Source organism: Balaenoptera musculus, chromosome 3, assembly GCF_009873245.2.
Source record: "Balaenoptera musculus isolate JJ_BM4_2016_0621 chromosome 3, mBalMus1.pri.v3, whole genome shotgun sequence".
Taxonomy (NCBI): domain Eukaryota; kingdom Metazoa; phylum Chordata; class Mammalia; order Artiodactyla; family Balaenopteridae; genus Balaenoptera; species Balaenoptera musculus.
Window position 1 is genome coordinate 123,699,754 of NC_045787.1, and position 20,501 is coordinate 123,720,254.

At 38.0% G+C, this 20,501-nt stretch overlaps 2 protein-coding genes and 1 pseudogene across 2 annotated transcripts in view; 2 read left to right on the forward strand and 1 right to left on the reverse strand.

Moving 5' to 3' along the window:
• Positions 1-20,501, reverse strand: part of LOC118893553 (seminal plasma acrosin inhibitor A1-like) — a 148,352-nt gene that overhangs the window by 89,449 nt on the left and 38,402 nt on the right. The gene's annotated exons all lie outside the window — the stretch shown is intronic.
• SPINK9 (serine peptidase inhibitor Kazal type 9) lies at positions 68-2,887 on the forward strand. Its single transcript, XM_036847293.1, has 3 exons — positions 68-147; positions 2,169-2,256; positions 2,744-2,887. The coding sequence occupies exons 1-3, from the start codon at positions 68-70 to the stop codon at positions 2,885-2,887; spliced, it is 312 nt and encodes a 103-aa protein (XP_036703188.1).
• On the forward strand, positions 14,699-15,480 carry LOC118893552 (annotated as a pseudogene).

Here is a 20,501-nt window from a genome sequence, read left to right on the forward strand (position 1 = left end):
GGCTGGGCAGACACCAGAAAATCACTTCTTTTTTCTCCATCTGACTGCCCTTGGCCACTTCAGCAGCATGAGAGCAACAGCATTTGTCCTGCTCTCAGCTCTGGCGCTTACAACCATCTTCACTGACCAGGGAAGCCTCACTTCTGTGTAATTTTAAAGCCAGTATCAGTAAAAAAAAAAAATTTGACACTATGTATTAAATTTCTACATGTTTGAAGATTTATGTTTTAAGTTTCAAAAATTGCTTTATTTAAAAAACTGTGGGGGCTTCCCTGGTGGCGCAGTGGTTGAGAATCTGCCTGCCGATGCAGGGGACACGGGTTCGAGCCCTGGTCTGGGAGGATCCCGCATGCCGCGGAGCAACTAGGCCCGTGAGCCACAATTACTGAGCCTGCGCGTCTGGAGCCTGTGCTCCGCAACAAGAGAGGCCGCGATAGTGAGAGGCCCGCGCACCGCGATGAAGAGTGGCCCCCGCTTGCCGCAACTAGAGAAAGCCCTCGCACAGAAACGAAGACCCAACACAGCCATAAATAAATAAATATATAAATAAATAAACTGTGGATGGGCCTTTCTAAAATGCAAGTGGTAGAACAAAGTGGTTAGACACTAGCATCAGAGTGAAAAGGTCCTGGGCTTAAATTGCAGCTCTTTGACCGTGTGGCCATGGCAAACAACATTTGCCTATTTTACAATACTGTGAAACTTAAAGCCATAATGTTTGAAAAGGGCTTAGCACAGTACCTGACACATAGTAAAGCTTAGTAAGTACAAGTCATGACTCTTAAAATGTTTAAATGGGTCACACACATCTTTGTTCTCTAGCTTAAAGAATAAAGACTTTAATTTAACCTTTTTTTCATTAGTCATATTAAATAATGACTATTGTTGAAGGTGTGGTAGTAAAAATTTAAGCTAGCCATCAGCCAGTTTGGGTTCTAGACAAGCTCTACTGCTTTTTAGCTGAGTGACCCTGAGGGCCCAGGCAGTTCCTTCCACTTCTTTGAGTCTTTTGTTTTCCTTGTTAAAGAAAATAAGAGATTAAGAATGTAAAATTTGGAGTCAGGATTGAGTTCAAGCTTTCCTTCATGATTTATTAGCTGTGAGAGAATGAAAAGGGCTAATGAATATTAAGCCTTAGTAGTTGCCTGGTCAGACTGTGCATATGACATAAATCCTGGCACTGGGGTTTGAGCAGGCAAGGAGAAGAAGTGAAGTCATGCTGGTATATGCCCAACATGAGGCATGGCAATTCCATTTTCCACTAGGCTCCACTAGCCTCTGAAGTCCCCTGTCATCATGTCATGCTTAGTAATCTTTGTATTGGCAGCTCTCAGCTCAGCCCTAAACCTTAGGAGGTTCATGGAGTATAGTAACTCAAAGAATGGATGAATTAATTAATGGAACATATCTGAAGCGGAAGATGAATTCAACTTTAAGTCTGAGCATATTTCAGGTTATCCAAGTGGAGATATTTAACCACTAGAAAAATGTCATGTCTGCAAAAATGAACTTATTTATGAAACAGAAACAGACTCACAGCCATAGAGAATAGACTTGTGGTTGCCAAGGGGGGGTGAAGGGGTGGGGAGGGATGGATTGGGAGTTTGGGATCAGCAGATGCAAACTATTATATATAGAATGAATAAACAACAAGGTCCTACTGTATATATATGGAAGTGTATTTAATATCTATGTAACCGAATCAGTTTGCTGTACAGCAGAAACTAACACAACACTGTAAATCAACTATACTTCAATAAAAAATAAATTAAAAAAAAAGAAAAATATCATGTCTGAAACTGGGACAGAAGGAGCTGGAAATGTAGTCTCTTCTGTATGGAACTGGAGTTAGTGTAGACTTGGAAGTAAAGCCAAGGAATAAAATTAATAGCTATCATTTATTCATTATTTTCCATGCCATGTACTGCTAAGCATTTCACACATATCTTCTCAGTCACCTATGTTTTACTTTAACCTTACAATACAGTTATCACCTTCATTTTGCAGGTAAAGAAAGTAAGGCTTAGAGAGGAAAAATAATTGTCCCAGGGTCGTATAGTCAGGATTTGAATTCCGATGTGTTTGACTTTAATGTCCACACTTCAATTTGCTCAAAGATGGAAAACCTAGAAAATTCTTTCTTGGTAATTGCCTACTTGCTCCTGCAGGCAGCTTATCACCTTAGCTTTGCTCCAGGAATTGAGAACAGTTGTTCTCAACTACAATGTTAAAATATATTTGTCTGTCTACGTGCTGGTGAAGCACATACCAAGTACCTTGTTACCAATAATTAACGGTAAATATTGCTAAGACGTAGTAATTCTTATAACTATAGTAGTTATCATCATAATATATCTCATACTTAGATTCAGATAGAACTTTTTAAGTCCAATAGAGAAGTAGCAGGACATGTAGAAAACTGATCCCATGGGAATGGTTGCACCTGTGAAAATGCCATGTGTATTGAGAACTGATGCATTAACCAGTATGGTGGAAAAGATTTTATTTTAAAATAAATTATGATTCAGTTACCAGTTACCATAAAGAAGTTTATCACTCATGATTTTGTATGTGATATAAAAAATCTTTTTATTTAATATATCTCAAAGGGGTTAGATGAGGACAGACAATTGGAATAAGAAACAAATGCATTGAGAGCTTTCTGAACTTGCTTGGAAAATTCTAAATCCTGAGAATAAAAATTTTGTTTAAGGAACTCAAAATTTTTTATATGTATTTCCAGATTGACTGTAGTAATTATAAAAAGTTACCACCAGTAAAAGAGAGAGTTTGTTATGCTGTATATGCACCAATTCATGTATCTGATGGCAAAACTTACAGCAATGATTGCTACTTTTGTTATGAAGTTAAGAAAGTATTGAAATAGTTCTCTTTTCTATATTTAAGGGTTAATAATTATGTGTTAAGACAAATGTACTTCAAGTAGAAGAAGTTGTTTATGGTATAAGGAATATGTGAATCATCTCACATTGACTCTGATGAACATAATTTTCACAATTTACAGGATTTGGGAGTCCCTGGTATTACTGTATCACTACATATTCTGACAGTAAGAGTGAATGAGAGAATCCTAGAATCTCTAAGTTGGAAGGAGACTTAAGGGTCATCCAGTTCAACTTCCACCTACTAACCTATTGCTTAAACTCTTTCCACAAAAAATTCACCAGTTTGGCTCACATTCTATGCTTGGTTTATTTTCAGGGACAAGGAACGTCCCTCCTCCCAGGCATGCCAATCCACATCTGCTAGAATGAGCCATGTTTATTGTTCAGCTTCCACAACTAAGTTTGGATGTATTAGAGTTCCTTAATGATTGGTACAAAAGGAAACACTATCTGAAAAACCTAAAGCACTTGTTCCATTTCTGAGTATGGTTTCTCAACAAAATATATGTTGGAGGTACAATAAAGTTAAATTAGAAAATCAAATAGCCAAAAGTAGTTTAAAGGTTACAAAGCAATCATCCAAAAGATATATCAGTATCAGCTCAAAAAGCACAAAATGATGAATAATATACTAGAGTGTATAGAAACGTACAGTTCCTTTTAAGTATTTTCAAAATAAACATGACTGAAAACAAGCATCTAATATATAGGGCATATTGTTTTGATTCTTTTTTATTATGAATAGAATTACGAACTCTCATGAAAAAAGGCTTATGTGTGTCTTCTTTAAATAAAAAATCCATTAAAATATGCTTTCAGGGAGGTATTATGAGCCTCATCCTTACGTAATCAGCACCACTTGCTAAAATATCCCTAAATTGCAGTCACTCCTTTTAAAAACATCAATAAATGGAGAGACTTGGCTACAATTTGAGGGGTTCACTGGTGAAGTTTGGATGTTAATGAAATGCCTATGGCCTCAGCATTTCTCATTTGTTGCTATTTTCTCTCCACAGGAAAACTAACAACAAACTTAAATTTGTACATTTTGGAGAATGTTGAATCTATCTTGTGATTACAACTCACAAGGGACACATTTCTTCTCCCATATAATCTATGCCATATTGCCTAATCTTGTCACTATTATGTCTTGATTTGCTTGTAGAATAAAGTAAAATAAATATACGTCTGACTCTTCATTTAGGAGTTTAATCTTCTAGATTTGTTTAATTTTTGGGTAATGTCTAACAGACAAGCTTAGGGCCACATCCTAGGGAAAAGGGGCCCATTAAGACCAGTAGTGGGAACTAGAAAAATCAAAGGACCTAAAGCTGATGACTTTTCTTGCCCAGGCTAGGAAAACATCCCCTGTGCATAACTTAGTTCTGGTGTATTCCTGAAGCATAAACAGATAAAGAGGGAGACTTAAAGCACAACAATCAGGAAATACTGTTTCACTATATGTCCCTTGTGTTTAAGACATTGAAAGCTACCCTAGATTGAGACTGCTCTCTATTTTTTCCCAGAAAACATGTCTGTAAAACGTGTCTAGTAAATGTGTCCAGGAAAGCTGTGTAAGTTCCCATGAATTAGTTGATGTCTCCCATGTTGTTCTTTCCTTGAAGTTTGATCTCAGGTCTAGGACCTGAAACTTAACTTATCCCACTAGTACATTATATATTCCCAAAACCATATTATTATATGTTCCAAAGATCATATTATTTGTTCCAAAGAACAGAGAGTGTGCCTTGCAAAACTTTTTAATCTATTTGTGCATCTATTCAATTAACACGTACCTATTAATGCCTACTTTGTGTCTAGGTTAGACTTCGTAGCAGACAATAGTGAATAGAATAGATTTGGTCTTGCCCTCTTCGAGCTTATGTTCTGTGGAAAAATTATTTGCTATGCTTAGTACAGCATTTTGTATATGTTATATTATACAAATATGTTTAGTAACACTGAATCAAAATTAAGCAACATTTCAATTGGATTATAACAGAGGCACATTATATAAGCATTTAACATATGAAAATCTAACTATGTGATCTCTGCAAAGAGGGAGAAAGAGAAGTTAGAGTCAAGCCCTTTTGAGCTGTGTTCTGATCTCACAAACCCATTAGAACTTTAGGGACCAAGACTGTCCACCACAATGACTTGTGCTAATTTCCAAAGAATTCAAGTAGCATAGTGTTTGTTGTGATTATTTCCTTCTGTTTTCTCTTTTGTTTTTTTAAAAAGCACTCCTCAAAGAAACCCTTAAAAGAAATTGAAAATATTGACTAGATGTCATTTATCTTTTCACCAAATATTGATTAAATATCCACACTTTGATAGATGCTAGAAATGCATCACTTTGTTAAATGCTAGAAATGCATTAATGAGAAAACAAATATAAAAAGTCATTCTTCCTTCATGAAGCTTTAAGATTACATAGGAATAATAATATTAAAAAGATACCAAACAAATATATATATATATGTATGTGTGTGTGTGTGTGTGTGTGTGTGTGTATGTGTGGCTGAGACTGGCTAATTAGGGAAAGATAAAGATCTCTGGTGCAGGGGTGGAGATGGGGGCAGAGTGGGGGGCAGCACCCATGGTGTTAAGAAGTGAGAAGCATCATTCCAAGCAGAGATGACAGGTAAAGACTGGAACATAAGAAACTAACACCGACAATTGTTGGCCAGTTCATATTTTTCAACCACTCTTCCTCCCAAGCCTCTTCTATGAGCCACCCCCCACAATCCATTTTCCAACTGCCTCCAAGGTGATATTTCTAAAACACTGATCTCATCTTGTCATCTCCCTGCAAAAACTGCTTTAGTGTGTGACACCACCTACACCTCTGCCGGTACTGGCCACCTCACTCTGCAACCTCATCCCTCTCCATTCCACATTTTGATATGGACTGCTTACCACTCTCAGAACCTTGCATGCACTCTGCAGTTTTGCACATGCTGGTCCCTCTTCCTACATTTCTTTTTCCCACTTTTCCAACACCAATTTCCACTCATTAAAAAGATTCAGCCCCAGTGTTATCTTTCCTAAAAATCTCCTCCTATGTATTCGGTCCTCTTAGATTAGCATGTATCATATTATATTCTCACTGGCTTGATAAATATCTGTCTCTTGCTATATTGTGAGCTCACAGCTGGCATGCTGCAGGTGTTCTATTAATGCTTTATAAATTAAGTGAATTAAACTAAAATTAATTGAATTTGACTTCTATCAACAAGTAAGGAAGCAAACCATGGAGTCTTATCCCAGATAACCCTGAAGTCAGATGTCAACTCCTGATTCAACTGAAATGTATAGCATCTGTTTGCATTCTGCACCAACCCAAGCTCTGAATGGTTTCTTCAAGTTCCTATAAATAAAATCCACAGACACACAAATAACAGAGAGCAATGACTGTTTTTGTAGAGGCTGCCAAAGAGTGACAGAGATGGTGGTTACCTTGAACACTCACAGCCTGGAACTCCCCATTACACCCCTGTCCTCTACAGTCATCTCTTGCAACACCACCTGGTTAGTCAACCCTTGTCATTTGTAACATGAAAAGAAAATTGCCATCAAATTTTAAAGATACCCAAATAAAATAAAGTAAAAAATTAAACATTGATACGTTGCCAAAACCTGTTCCCTACTCAAATTCTAAGAAATCTCACTCTGTTTCATTTCTAGTTAGTTCTTCCTCATATTTAAGCAAAGCATGTATTACTACATCAAATAAACTGGTCCTTCTGGAAAAAGTAATTCCTGTCTCTCTCAGAGAACAAAAGCTAAGCTGAAACACTGACTGGAATGGAAGCCAGAGCTATAAAACACACCTCAACAAAACATCCATATGAACACATCCTGAAAACTTTTCAGAATTTCTAAAGAAAAGAAACTCTGAGTCCATAGAAAATTAAGTTTTTTAAGAGTGGCTTACCATTTGTCTGGGCTTTTGTTAGTCTTTTTTGTTTTTTTAAATCCCCTTTATTGCCGGGATGAGTGACATGTGGGGTCTTGGGTCCTTGACTAGAAGTCAAGCCTGAGGCTCTGGGGTGGAAGCACCGAGTCCAGGACACTGGACCACTACAGAATTCCTGGCCCCAGGGAAGATTAATCACTGAGAGCTCTCATGGAGGCCTCTAACTGAATCCAAGACCAGGCATCACCCAACTGCCAGCATCTCCCAGTGCTGGTTGCCTCACACCAAACAACAAACGAGACAGGAACACAAACCCACCCATCAGCATACAGACTACCTAAAGTCATACTAAGCTCACAGACACCCCAAACACACCACCTGACATGGCCCTGCTCATCAGAGGGAAAAGACTCAGCTCTACCACCAGAACACAGGCACCAGTCCCTCCCATCAGGAAGCCTACGCAAGCCACTGGACCAACCTCACCACCAGGGGCAGAGAACAGAAGCAAAAGGAACTACGACCCTGCAGCTTAGGGAAAGGAGACCTCAAATACTGTAAATTAGACAAAATGAGAAGACAGAGAAATATCTTGCAGGCAAAGAAGCAAGATAAAAACCCAGAAGACCAAATAAATGAAGAGGAAATAGGCAAACTACCTGAAAAACAATTCAGAGTAATGATAGAAAAGATGATCCAAAGTCTCGGAAACAGAATAGAGAAAAAACAAGAAACGTTTAACAAGGACCTAGAAGAACTAAACAGCAAACAAACAATAATGAACAACACAATAACTGAAATTAAAAATACTCTAGAAGGAATCAATAGCACAATAACTGAGGCAGAAGAACAGATAAGTGAGAAGGAAGAATGGTGGAAATAACTGCTGCAGAGCAGAATAAAGAAAAAAGAATGAAAAGAATGGAGGACAGTCTCAGAGACCTCTGGGACAACATTAAGCACACCAACATTCTAATTATAGGCATCCCAGAAGGAGAAAAAAAGAAAGGGTCTGAAAAAAATTTTGAACAGATTATGCTCAAAAACTTCCCCAACGTGTGAAAGAAAATAGTCAATGAAGTCCAGGAAGTGCAGAGAATCCCACAGAGGATAAACCCAGAAAGAAACATGCTGAGACACATATTAATCAAACTAACAAAAATTAAACACAAAGAAAAATTATTAAAAGCCGCAAGGGAAAAGCAACAAATAATATACAAGGGAATCCCCATAAGGTTAACAGCTGATCTTTCAGTAGAAACTCTGCAAGCCAGAAGGGAGTGGTAAGATATATTTAAAGTGATGAAAGGGAAAAACCTACAACCAAGATTACTATATCCAGCAAGGATCTCATTCAGATTCGATGAAGAAATCAAAAGCTTTATAGAGAAGCAAAAGTTAAGAGAATTCAGCACCACCAAACCAGCTTTATAGCAAATGCTAAAGGAATTTCTCTAGGCAGGAAACACAAGAGAAGGAAAAGACCTACAAAAACAAACCTAAAACAATTAAGAAAATGGTAATAGGAACACACATATCAATGATTACCTTAAATGTAAATGGATTAAATGTTCCAACCAACACACAGCCTAGCTGAATGGATACAAAAACAAGACCCATATATATGCTGTCTACAAGAGACCCACTTCAGACCTAGGGACACATACAGACTGAAAGTGAGGGGATGGAAAAAGATATTCCATGCAAATGGAAATCAAAAGAAAGCTGGAGAAACAATATTCATATCAGACAAAATAGACGTTAAAATAAAGACTATAACAAGAGACAAGGAAGGACAAGACATAATGATCAAGGGATCAATCCAAGAAGAAGATATAACAATTGTAAATATCTATGCACCCAACATAGAAGCACCTCAATACATAAGGCAAATACTAACAGCCATAAAAGGAGAAATCGACAGTAACATAATAATAGTAGGGGACTTTAATATCCCACTTTCACCAATGGACAGATCATCCAAACAGAAAATAAATAAGGAAACACAGCTTTAAATGACACATTAAACCAGATGGACTTAATTGAACTTTATAGGACACTCCATCCAAAAACAACAGAATACACTTTCTTCTCAAGTGCACAGGGAACATTCTCCAGGATAGATATCTTGGGTCACAAATCAAGCCTCGTAAATTTAAGAAAATTGAAATTGTATCAAGCACCTTTTCCAACCACAACGCTATGAGACTAGATATCAATTACAGGGAAAAAACTGTAAAAAGTACAAACACATGGAGGCTAAACAATACGCTAGTAAACAACCAAGAGATCACTGAAGAAATCAAAGAGGAAATCAGAAAATACCTAGAAACAAATGACTATGAAAACAAGATGACCCAACACGTATGGGATGCAGTAAAAGCAGTTCTAATAGAGAAGTTTATAGCAATACAATCCTACCTCAAGAAACAAGAAACATCTAAAAAAAAAAAAAACCTTAAACTTACACCTAAAGCAATTAGAAAAAGAAGAACAAAAAACCCCCAAAGTTAGCAGAAGGAAAGAAATCATAAAGATCAGATCAGAAATAAATGAAAAAGAAATGAAGGGAACAATAGCAAAGATCAATGAACCTAAAAGCTAGTTCATTGGGAAGGTAAACAAAATTGATAAACCATTAGCTAGACTCATCAAGAAAAACAGGGAGAAGACTCAAGTCAACAGAATTAGAAATGAAAAAGGAGAAGTAACTGACACTGCAGAAATACAAAGGATCATGAGAGACTACTACAGCAACTGTATGCCATAAAATGGACAACCTGGAAGAAATGGACAAATTCTTAGAAAAGTACAACCTTCCAAGACTGAACCAGGAATAGAAAATATAAACAGACCAATCACAAGCACTGAAATTGAAACTGTGATTAAAAATCTTCCAACAAATACAAGCCCAGGACCAGATGGCTTCACAGGTGAATTCTATCAAACATTTAGACAAGAGCTAACACCTATCCTTCTCAAACTCTTCCAAAATATAGCAGAGGGAGGAACACTCCCAAACTCATTCTACGAGGCCACCATCACCCTGATACCAAAACCACACAAAGCTGTCACACACACACACACAAATTACAGGCCAATATCACTGATGAACACAGATGCAAAAATCCTCAACAAAATACTAGCAAACAGAATCCAACAGCACATTAAAAGAATCATACACCATGATCAAGTGGGGTTTATCCCAGGAATGCAAGGATTCTTCAATATACACAAATCAATCAATGTGATACACCATATTAACAAATTGAAGGATGAAAACCATATGATCATCTCCACAGATGCAGAAAAAGCTTCTGACAAAATTCAACACACATTTATGATAAAAACTCTCCAGAAACTGGGCATAGAGGGAACCTACCCCAACGTAATAAAAGCCATATATGACAAACCCACAGCCAACATCATTCTCAATGGTGAAAAACTGAAAGCATTTCCTCTAAGATCAGGAACAAGACAAGGGTGCCCACTCTCACCACTATTATTCAACATAGTTTTGGAAGTTTTAGCCATGGCAATCAGAGAAGAAAAAGAAATAAACGGAATCCAAATTGGGAAAGAAGTCGTAAAACTGTCACTGTTTGCAGATGATATGATACTACACATAGAAAATCCTAAAGATGCCACCAGAAAACTACTAGAGCTAATCAATGAATTTGGTAAAGTAGCAGGATACAAATTTAATGCACAGAAATCTCTTGCATTCCTATACACCAACAATGAAAAACCAGAAAGAGAAATTAAGGAAACACTCCCATTTACCACTGCAACAAAAAGAATAAAATACCTAGGCATAAACCTACCTAAGGAGACAAAAGACCTGTATGCAGAAAACTATAAGACACTGATGAAAGAAACCAAAGAAGATACAAACAGATGGAGAGATATACCATGTTCTTGGATTGGAAGAATCAATATGTGAAAATGACTATACTACCCAAAGCAATCTACAGAATCAATGCAATCCCTATCAAATTACCAATGGCATTTTTCACAGAACTAGAACAAGAAATTTTACAATTTGTATGGAAACACAAAAGACCCCAAATAGCCAAAGCAATCTTGAGAAAGAAAAACGGAGCTGGAGCAATCAGGCGCCCTGACTGCAGACTACACTATAAAGCTACAGTAATCAAGACAGTATGGTACTGGCACAAAAACAGAAATATAGATCAGTGGAACAGGACAGAAAGCCCAGAGGTAAACCCACATACATATGGTCACCTTACCTTTGACAAAGGAGGCAAGAATATACAATGGAGAAAAAACAGCATCTTCAATAAGTGGTGCTGGGAAAACTGGACAGCTACATGGAAAAGAATGAAATTAGAACACTTCCTAACACCATACAAAAAAATGGCCTAAATGTAAGGCCAGACACTATAAAACTCTTAGAGGAAAACATAAGCAGAACACTCTATGACATAAATCACAGCAAGATCCTTTTTGACCGACTTCCTAGAGAAATGGAAATAAAAATATTTTATTTTTCCTAGAGAGATAAAATAAAATAAACAACTAGGACCTAATGAAACTTAAAAGCTTTTGCACAGCAAAGGAGACTATAAACAAGACAAAAAGACAACCCAAAGAATGGGCGAAAATATTTTCAAACGAAGCAACTGACAAAGGATTAATCTCCAAAATATACAAGAAGCTCATGCAGCTCAAAATCAAAAAAACAAACAACCCAATACAAAAATTGGTGGAAGACCTAAACAGACATTTCTCCAAAGAAGAAAGATTGCCGACAAACACATGAAAACATGCTCAACATCACTAATCATTAGAGAACTGCAAATCAAAACCACAATGAGGTATCACCTCACACTGGTCAGAATGGCCATTATCAAAAAATCTACAAACAATAAATGCTGGAGAGGGTGTGGAGAAAAGGGAACCCTCTTGCACTGTTGGTGGGAATGTAAATTGATACAGCCACTATGGAGAACAGTATGGGGGTTCATTAAAAAACTAAAAATAGAACTACCATATGAACCAGCAACCCCACTATTGCACATATACCCTGAGAAAACCATAATTCAAAAAGAGTGATGTACCACAATGTTCACTGCAGCACTATTTACAATAGCCAGGACATGGAAGCAACCTAAATGTCCATCGACAGATGAATGGATAAAGAAGATGTGGCACATATACACAATGGAATATTACTCAGCCATATAAAGGAACGAAATTGAGTTATTTATAATGAAGTGGATGGACCTAGAGTCTGTCATATAGAGTGAAGCAAGTCAGAAAGAGAAAACCAAATGCTGTATGCTAACGCATATATATGGAATCTAAAAAAATAGTATTCATGAACCTAGTGGCAGGGCAGGAATATGGATGCATACATAGAGAATGGACTTGAGGACATGCAGGGGGAAGGGGAAGCTGGGACTAAGTGAGAGAATAGCATGGACATATAGACACTACCAAATGTAAAATGGATAGCTAGTGGGAAGCTGCTGCATAGCACAGGGAGATCAGCTCGGTGCTTTGTGACCACCTAGAGGGGTGGGATAGAGAGGTTGGGAGGGAGGCTTAAGAGGGAGGGCATATGGGGATATATGCATACATATAGCTGATTCACTTTGTTGTACAGCAGAAATTACCACAACATTGTAAAGCCATTATACTCCAATAAAGATGTTAAAAAAAAAAAAAAAAAAAAAAAGAGTGCCTGATAAAACCCTAGAAAAGAACTAGAGTTCTGAATGATGCTTATGGAGAGCTCTGGAAACTACTGGATCATTACCAGTTGCCAGACTCCTAGGCACTTCTTTCCTGGGACGTGAGGCATTTAACACTCAAAATAGGCTCTGAGGTTAAAACAGCTAAGGTCAGGCCCAGCCAAGTCCTCTGTGACTCATCCAACAACAAGCTTGGCTTTGGGGTTTCAATCTCCCTGCTCCCAGTTCCTGAATCACATTCCTCATGCGGAAGACCCCAGCCTGAGGCCCCACCTCTGTAACTGGCCCAGCATCCAGACCCTCTGGCTCTTTACACTTCCAGGTTGCGCTCCTTGCTTCTCTCCTCCTCTCTGCTTTACCTCTCCTAGAAATGAAGCCCAGTGGCAGACACCCCAAAATAGTGGCAGACTTCTGCTGTGGTACTCACCACCCTGGTCCCCCTGTCTCTAATATTTAGACTGCCTGTCTGGGCTCCAGTTATTTCCTGTTTATCTCTGAGGCCCACAGATCGCCTGAACTACCATCTGCTTGCTGCCACACCCTTTAGATATGAACATGTCCTCCCTGTCAGACTGAAATTATTTGTGATACAATGGTTAAGATGGTGATCATTTTGCAAAACCGCATATACAAATATCAAATCACTATGTTGTACATATGAAGCTAATATAATATTATATGCCCATTATATCTCAGTTTTTAAGAAAATACAGATAAATGAAAAAAAAAAACCTAAGGAAACAAAAAAAAAAAGATGCAGGGCATTGGAGATAGAGAACTTTGGAGTCAAATCTAGATTTGCTACTTCTGAGTAACCTTGAGTTAGTGATTTAACCTCCGAGTTTCAGTTCTTGTGTTTCAAAATGGGGGCAATAGCAGTTCCTTACAGACTGGTATAAACCAATGTACATACAGTACATAATATTGTGCCTGGCACATAATTAGCATAAATAAATAAATAAATAAATAAATAAATAAATAAATAAATGATTTAAAAAATAATAACAGAAACATGTGGTTGTCCTAAATTTGTCCCCTAAGCACAATGGGTGGTTCTATTTCAGGTTCTGGCCCCTCACTGTCTTCTCCCCAGCCCCACCGTTATCACCCCTGCCTGACCACATCCTAAGAGTCAGTATTACGAACCTCCTGTTAGAGCAGAGCGTCACTGTTACAGCCACAGAAGTCAGCGAAGTAGTTCTGACTGCAGTGAAATAAAAACACGCAGTCTTCCATCAGGAACTTTAAAAAGGTCTTTTTAAAACTGGTCCTCATATGTGGTTAAAAAAAAAAAAAAGAAAAAAAAGAAAAACATGTCTTTTGGTTTTGAGCCCCAAGAGCAGGGGCTTGGGTCCTATTCATCTTTGTGTCTAAAATGGATATTTGTCTATTTGTTTCTCCACTACCTGAAAAATAGTACGCAGTGCCTGACAAACATCATATGTGTAATTTTTAACCTGTCATGAAAGAAAATGTTAGAACAAACTTTGGGTGAATATAATCAAGGCCACATACTCAACATCCTAATGGCATTAGGGGTCCCACACTAAATTCTGCTGGAAAAATAACAAAAGAAACCAATATTAGCAAAGGGCAGAGAACAGGAGAACTAAATTCCTCCACAGATAGAGAAACGTTTCTAGAGTCTGTGGCTGCATAACTCTTTGCTGGAGGAGAGGAAGACTGGTTGAATTAGGTGGGAGCTGGCAGCAGGAGTAGCAGTAAAGAATGGGAATTAGGGGCATCTAGTGGCAAACTCCAAAGGTATAATCCTCACCCAGAGAACTTTCTGGAAAATTAACTGATTGTGTACTTGCCTGAAGAGCACTCTGCTTGGAGATGAGGACAAAATGGCTACCATCAGAAAAGCTAAGTAAGCTGTATAGTGAGGACCAGAAGATCTGATCCTGATTGCAGCACATCCCTGATTACAGAGTCTTGGGCTGTGTTTCTCACCTCATCTCTCCAGACCGTCCCAGAAGATCTGTAAGTTTCCATCTGGGAAAACATTAGGAGTTCTTGGAAGGGAAAGAAGGAAGAGGATTACTGGTTGGAATAAAAACAGTGCTGAGTGAGTTCCAGAAAAGCAGGGTTCTCAAACTCGTGGACAACAAACTGCAGAAGAAGACAACTTCAGAAAACCAACTAGAAGCAACATGCAGAGAAGTAAGATGAAGGGGGCCTCCTCAGGAAAAAGGACAGCGGGTCCCCAGCAGAAATCTGGAATCAGCACTCCCAGGCAGATGGCGGGGATCGCTCTGCAGAGAACCCCCTTCAGCGTCCGTGAGGAAGACAAGGAAGGACAGACAGAGGACCCCTGGGAACAGAGGTGGTGGCAGCACCAGTGAAGCACCTCAGACACCTCAGAAGAAAATGGCCCGGGCAGACCCCACTGTTGAAAAGTGAGGAGCCATTTAAGAATAGAATGGAAGTTAAAGCGAGGATTCCAGAAGAATTAAAACCATGGCTTGTTGAGGACTGGGACTTAGTTACCAGGCAGAAGCAGCTGTTTCAACTCCCTGCTGAGAAAAATGTAGATGCCATTCTGGAAGAGTATGCAAATTGTAAGAAATCACAGGGAAATGTTGATAATAAGGAGTAGGCAGTTAATGAAGTTGTGGCAGGAACAAAAGAGTATTTCAATGTGATGCTGGGCACTCAGCTACTCCACAAATTTGAGAGGCCCCAGTATGCTGGAATCCTCCTGGCTCACCCTGATGCGCCGATGTCCCAGGTTTATGGGGCACCACACCTACTGAGATTATTTGTAAGAACTGGAGCAGTGTTGGCATACCCACCCCTTGATGAGAAGAGCCTTGCATTATTGTTGGGCTATCTGCATGATTTCCTAAAATATCTGGCAAAGAATGCTGCGTCTCTGTTTACTGCCAGTGATTATAAAGTGGCTTCTGCTGAGTACCACCACAAAGCCCTGTGAGGGTCTACTGTCCACTCACTGTTAAGTCTGGTATCTGTAAACACTCTTTTTGTTCTTAGTCTTTTTCTTATGTAATTGATGCCCTTTAAAACTGTTAATGTATAACAGGGTTTATGTTTCAGCTTGTTTTCTGTTTTGTTCTAAACAGAAAATAAAAGGAGTGAAAGCTCCTGTTCTCATTTCAAAGTTGCTACTAGTGTATGCAGTAATTAAGACAAAGAAGAAACATTCACTAGAACGTTTTATTGCCTAGTTGACAACATTGCTTGAATGCTGGTGGTTCTATCCCTTTGACACTACACAATTTTCTAATATGTGTTAATGCTACATGAAAAAATGCCCTGATTCCTAGTGCCAAAGGTTCAAATTAATGTATATACCTGAAAACCCATGCATCTGTGCTCTTTTTTCATGGTGCTTGAAGTAAAACAGCCCATCCTCTGTAAGTCTGTGTTGTTTCTTAGGCATTCTATCTCTGCTCAAATTGGTGAAGGATGGTGGGTTTTTTTTCATGGTTTTTGTATTTGAGTCTAATGCACATGATAGAGGCAATGCATTATTGTACAGCCACGGTTTTCCGGAGAAGTTGATATTTTAGGAATTGTATTTCAGATCTTAAATAAACTTTGTTTCTAAATTTCAAAGCAAGTGAAAAAACAAGAATGGAAATTAGGAAAGAGGCATATAAAAGACTTATTTTATAGGATTTCATATAAGATATAAAAGATTTCAAAGATACAGCTTGTGCTATTTCTTATACTGTGTGATAGATATATAAGCATTCGTGTTGTGGTTGTTAATATTATTATTATTCTTTAAACTGTATCTGTGTATTACATACACTTGCATGTATGATATATGACAAAAGAGAGGAAAGACAAGGAGGAAAAAGAGAAAAAAAAGTAGATGCTCTCAGGTATAAACTGGCTCTGAATTTGAGATTTGCTAAGTGAAAAGGATCAACATGTTCACCTTTAAGGCATTCTTTCTTCTCCAATATCTACATGCCTCTCTGACACTTTCTTTTCTCAAGGACAGAGACTGACTCCTCTCCAAAAACAGTCCTAAATAGACTAGGAAACTAACCCAAGACAGAGGCCCACTTTATAGAGACAGTGATGCAGGCTGGAGTAGTGCATTATGTTACTCAATGGCCTGAATATTTCTGCTTTCTCTGTGAAAATTCCCACAAGAAGCAAAGCAAAGACTCAAAGGCATCTTGTGACAGAAACTGTTGGTCAAAAAAAGGACCTCAAATATTGATCCAGTGATTCAGAGACTTCTGGGTATCACAGACCAGTTAAATTTCTTGTTTCATAATTATCTATTGCAAATTAAAGTAAAAAGTACAATATAAATCCAAGACAAAAAAAATCACCCACTATCTTTAGGAAGCTTATCATTTTATCACTTATCTGTATATAGATAGAGTTTCCTATATTGGCAGTAATATCATAAATACAATTTTGTGTTCCATTTGTTTAATGTTATACTGTAAGAATATTTTTGATTTTTCTTGTTTCTTTTTTTTCCCCCCATCTTCCTAAAATGACCAGTATAAACAGTAACCTTAAAATATTTAACTGGGAAAAAATAGGAAAACTAATGCAGGGTTGCCAATTTTGTCCTATAAAGACATTGGTAAAAATTATAATCCACTTTCATAATTGTTTCATAATATGAAATATAATAACAGTTGTAATTTTGCACTATTTTTATTACTAAATGGTTCTTATTTTTTCTCATTTTGCCTTAGAATGGCCAAAAGTCTCATCTGAACCAGGTACTAGCATTTAAGAACCACTCATGAAGACAAGTGGTCCTCAAACAGCATTCTTTTTTTTTTTTTACACCACTTTTAATTTTACTATTTTTTTCTTTTAGTTAAAATTTACATAAATTGAAATCACAAATCTTAGCTGCACTATTTTGACAACTGGACATGCCTTGGTAAAACACACCCCTTTCATGGTACGGAATATTTCCACCTCCCCAGAAAATTACCCCCAGACTCTCCTCCTCTTCCAAGAGACAACCACAGTTCTGCGTTTTATTTAACCTTAGCTCAAACAGCATTCTAAGGAACTGCTGGAAGCCTCTGGGGTTGCCCGAACAGCACAATAAGGAAAAAGCAGGCCCAGCAAGTCAGAATCCTCTATTCCCTCTTCAATTCAGATACATTTCTCTTTCATGTATTTACTTATTTATTTAAAATGAAGTATAGCTGATTTACAATGCTGTGTTAGTTTCGGGTATACAGCACAGTGATTCAGATATATATGTATATATGTTCTTTTTCAGATTCTTTTCCCTTATAGGTTATTACAAAATATTGAGTAGAGTTCCCTGTGCTATATAGTAGGTCCTTGTTGGTTATCTATTTTATATATAGTAGTGTGTATTTTAATCCCAACCTCCTAATTTGTCCCTCCCACTGCCCTCCCCAGTGCTCTTTCATTTCTTTTTACATTGGGTTACAGACATTTTTTTTTTCTTTTTCTAAGAATATAGGTAGTAAGGAAAAGGCAGGAGTCAAGAATTCTGATCAAGGACTCAGCAGAAGACTATGTGTGGCTTCATTTTCTTCATAGGTATACTAGGTGCACATGTGCAGGAGAGTAGGTGAAGTTGTGGTCAGCAAGTGGGTAGCAGAAGTTAAGAGGCCAAGAAATGTCTCAGTTAAAAGTCTAAAACACCGTACTAGTGCCTAGTTTGGGGGGAACAATGAAATAATAATAGATACTTAATCAGAATGCATATTCCTCTTGGAAAGAAATCTCATCTCCATGGAGCAGGGGCATACATTTCCCAATCTCTTCTTCATGATGATCTCTAGCTAGAGCAGACTTGAAGCCATACAACACTGGAGGCCAGAGATGGAGTTATTCCATGATGCATATGACAATGTATATCTTTTTTTTTTTTAATAAATTTATTTATTTTATTATTTTATTTTATTTATTTATTTTTTCTGGCTGCGTTGGGTCTTTGTTGCTGCTTCGTTGCTTTTCTCTAGTTGCAGCGAGCAGGGGCTACTCTTCGTTGCAGTGCGCAGGCTTCTCATTGTGGTGGCTTCCCTTGTTGCGGAGCACGGGCTCTAGGCAGGCAGGCTTCAGTAGTTGTGGCACGTGGGCTCAGTAGTTGTGGCTCGAGGGCGCTAGAGCGCAGGCTCAGTAGTTGTGGTGCACGGGCTTGGTTGCTCCACGGCATGTGGGATCTTCCTGGGCCAGGGCTCGAACCCATGTCCCCTGCATTGGCAGGCGGATTCTTAACCACTGCGCCACCAGGGAAGCCCGACAATGTATATCTTGAAGTCTAAGATGCCAATTGTAAAACATACCTCTGTATGTTTGGCAACAAGTTTATATATGTCCTTTTTCTTAGGGAAAAAGTCTCTTTAGGAAATACAAGCTCCAGAACATAGTCTTTAAGCTAGCTGCTTATTGCTTCTCCCAAAGAGAAGGGGCTACAGACGAATGGGTTGATGACAAATTAATGGGAATATACCAGTGTTAATGAATCACTGGGATAGTGGGGAAGCTTCCCACTGAGAACACCAGTTCCTAAAGAGTTTTCCTAAACTTTATGCCATACTACTGAAATATACAAGTTAGGACTGAGTATCTTGCAGCTTATGAAAAGCGCACTTGGATTACTTCAATGGAGAAGGCAATTCTGTACTTCGATAAAAGTACAGATGCATGTGGGAAAGAGTAAGTCATTTCCTTGCCACAAAAAGGACTTCAGTTATAGCCTGAAATATCCTTCACTAGTGCCATTTCAGGAGGCAAGAACCATCTTTCATACTTCTAGTATCCATAAGCAATGTTTTTTTTCACTTAGACTCAGAAACAAGGTATGAGATGAAAAATCCCCCAGGAGATTAACATAAGTGCTCAACCTGAGGGTTCGGTATTTTTCCACTAGCCCATGAAGCAGAGGCTTACTTCCCATTAAAAACCTGATCAAACAGGCTTAGGGTACCTGGCTAATAGGAAATCACTGGTAGGCACACATCAGCTTGCTGAACCTTCAGGTAAGCTAAATACCAATGGAATGATATTGAAGCAAATCCTTAAGGAATGCTAGTGGAATGCCTGAGGAGACTAAGGGATGGGGACTGAATTTCTCCTTCAGACGTATCATGTATTGTTACTGTTACCAACTGGATATAAAATAAGCCCTTATGTCAGAGATTGACCAAAAGGAGCACTGGGAGAAAGTTACAGAAAGATTCCCCAGCTCCATCACTGGATAGTTATTTGAACTTGGGCAAGTTTTTAGTTTCTCTGGCTCAACTTCCTTCCTCATTAGTTATGTTGGCATTCTGTTTGTACCCATTTCATACAATTTTTGTAGGGATTAAATGAATTCATGAATGATAAGTGCTGAGAATATTCATGGTATGGTACAGAATAAGCACTCAGTAAGTACTAATGTTACTGTTAAAAATATATATAAAATATAAAAATATAATACAATCCTCATACTCAATGCAGGAATTGCCATTACAGGATTCCTAACAGATATTCATGCAGTTTCTTCCGGGTCCCCCTGAGTGGAAGGAGCTCACTCCTTCCTGAGACAATGGGCAACTCTTAGTATCAAAACTTCTTATTTTTATCAAGCTTAGATTTATCCCATATTATTTACCCTCTCACTTGTCCTAAATACAGCCCTTGGAGCCACAAATAAAAAGTCTAATTGGGAAACGTTTCAGTATTTTAAAGACAGTTCTTTTGTACCTCCTGGGTTTACTAATATTACTTGAAGAAAACTTTGAAATAGGTTCTATGCTAAGTGCTTTAAATAGTGACCTCATTTAATTTGCAAAACCCTAATAATAAATTTATATAAATATAAATGAAAGTGTTTATAATATTTACCACGCTAAGTCTAGCACCTAATTTAGTTCTGAAGCATGACAGGAGCTCAAAAAAAAAAAAGAACAATAAGTTAATGAATGAATATGGTTTTTTTTCACTTAAGAAAAATAAGGTTTACTGATGACAGGTACGTTG